This window comes from Phytophthora parasitica (genome assembly GCF_000247585.1).
Source record: "Phytophthora parasitica INRA-310 unplaced genomic scaffold supercont2.13, whole genome shotgun sequence".
Taxonomy (NCBI): Eukaryota; Oomycota; class Peronosporomycetes; order Peronosporales; family Peronosporaceae; genus Phytophthora; species Phytophthora nicotianae.
The window spans coordinates 464435-466692 of record NW_008648999.1 but is presented as its reverse complement, the minus strand read 5'-3'; the positions used below and the strand labels follow the sequence as shown (position 1 = coordinate 466692).

Sequence of the window (2258 nt, the reverse complement as noted above, 5' to 3'; positions counted from 1 at the left end):
TGCGACAACGACGTTAGGCAATGGCACCCAACGGAACGGGATGGAATATGACGGTCAGTTGGGAAAGTGCGCCGTGAGACGCAATTAAGCTTGAAAATTGGGTTGTGAGACGCAGGTTTTGGAAGTCGCGCCGCGAGACGCAAGTGATTTAGAAGTTGCGCGCTGGGACGCAATTAAGTTCGGAATTGGAGCTGAGCAGCCGAAGAGGAACAAGGACAGAAAGGCTGCGTACGGAACGCGGCACACGGACGGGTTGTAGTGGATTGGACGAACGGATGGAACGGACGAATTGAACAGCGCCGACATCGATGGAGGCAACAGACTGTGTACGGCGGACGTGAACTCTGGTGGTATGTGGAGCGAGCGGAGGAGGACTGCGTTGGTGGTCTAAGTCTGCTGAACGGTTGCGATTGGAAGGTTAGGCGCACGAGGCGTACACTAGGTGAGCGTCGGTCGCGGACTCAACTAAGGGCATCAGCTCTGCGTTAGTGTATGGTGAGTATTTTAGTCGTAGAAAGTGCGGTTGATTTTTAATTTTGGAAGGTACTAAAGTAGGTCGAGGTGTCAACTGGCCACCGACCAGCGCGCAAGACTAGTTGTTCTCGTCTGCCATCCGAACGTTGGACGTGAACACATGGAATGAGGATACATATATTCTTCTATTCGGCAGAATCGCTAAATATTAAAGCCACCCTCGAGGGGGACACCACTCGCTAATGCCTGTCCCAGTAATTCGTTTTGCTGTCATATAGTAGTTCGAAAGCAATATTAAGATGCAGGAAAATGCCAACTAAAACATTTCACAAAAGGCAGAGCCACTAAATCGAAGGATAGACGAAACGCTGCTTTGGAGCTGACAGTAGTGATGTGTAGCGTGTTTCAGCTTCCCCAGCACGCTGGGGTTGGTCGCCCAGTGCCGATCTGGCTCAAGCTTCATATTCATCGATTCTCATTTAACCGTCACATTCAATGTGATGGCTAAAAGAGCATGTTCCTACCTTATAAAGACATCCTTCGCCGAATGAAGCTGTGATATTTAGGGAGGAAACATAATGTACCAAAGTTTAATCGTTGGGTATACCGTATCTGCTTAGTCGTTGGCGACAAGGGGCTGACAGAGGCTATTCTTCAAATCCTAAGATTTACATGATACATAATGGTGATTTATCGGAAAGATAAACACAGCAATATATATTATGAATTGCTTGTCTTCATTCTCACTCTCATCCTCAATACCGCTGCTTTTATCTTCGAGTCGCTAGTGCGCTATTTGCTGATAAGTTGCTGCTTTGACCGGCGCTCCTTATCAGTTAAAGTGCCGTAGAAGTAGTCCAACGCCTTATTAGGCGTGTAGACGCCTTGTATGTAGTTGATAATGTCTTGCTTGTGGCCATATTCGACACGTACGCGCTTGTATCGTTTGAGATTCTTCTTCGTGCACTTGATGGTGGGCAGTGCCATCATGATTGGGATGTAAACTAGTGAGAATTAGTTTCTCCGATAGCTAAAATTAGTCGACCGTAATACTTAACCTGATTTTTTTGGACCACGCTATTGGTCTAACCACTCTGTCGCCTAGGACCAAACGTCACCTATTACTAAGACGATACGGTACTCCTATTTTCAACGCCAGCATCTGTGCGACTGCGTTGAATACTTTACCTTTTTAGGGGTTAATTTGTTTCGACAAACTAGAATAGCGCTTTCGGGAACGCTGAGCTGGCACAGCATACATGAGACGGCGTCAAACGAAAAGATGCTTACAAACCTAAGTACGAATCACGATTTGGGCACACCATTGTAAAGAGGATGATCTCCTCTTTTGATTGATGCATTCAGATCTACAAAAAGTGAAAAACTCACTGAGCGACGAGTCTCAGAAAAACATGCCTCCTTGAAAAAACATTTTTTGGAAAAAAATGTTTTTAGACCACTAGAAACCATATTTCTTACTGAATCGATTGCACCTGCTCCCAGTATCTAGTTTGCTTAGCTTCCTTTCTAAAAATGTGTTTTAATTTCGGAGATCTCAATCTCGTGGGGTATATTTTGAACTTTTGGGTACTAAATTTTTATTTTTTGGGTTTTTGGGTATAGGATGGAAGGATCATTCTGATGTATTGCTAACATTCCGCTCACGGATTGACCTAATTGTCCTTCTTCGCTCGCTTGCGGCTTCGGGTCCCAGTCTTGGGCTGCGCTGATGTAGCTTTTGATACGTTTGCATGGTCTTCATTCTCTTCTTTACAATCGACAGG

At 45.3% G+C, this 2258-nt stretch overlaps 1 protein-coding gene across 1 annotated transcript; it reads right to left on the bottom strand.

Moving 5' to 3' along the window:
* Positions 1-1266: 1266 nt before the first annotated feature.
* Positions 1267-1464, bottom strand: PPTG_22208 (hypothetical protein; the record flags this gene model as incomplete). The annotated part of the gene is made up of 1 exon (XM_008902379.1): positions 1267-1464. One exon carries the CDS (start codon positions 1462-1464, stop codon positions 1267-1269), a length of 198 nt encoding a protein of 65 aa, XP_008900627.1.
* Positions 1465-2258: the final 794 nt, after the last annotated feature.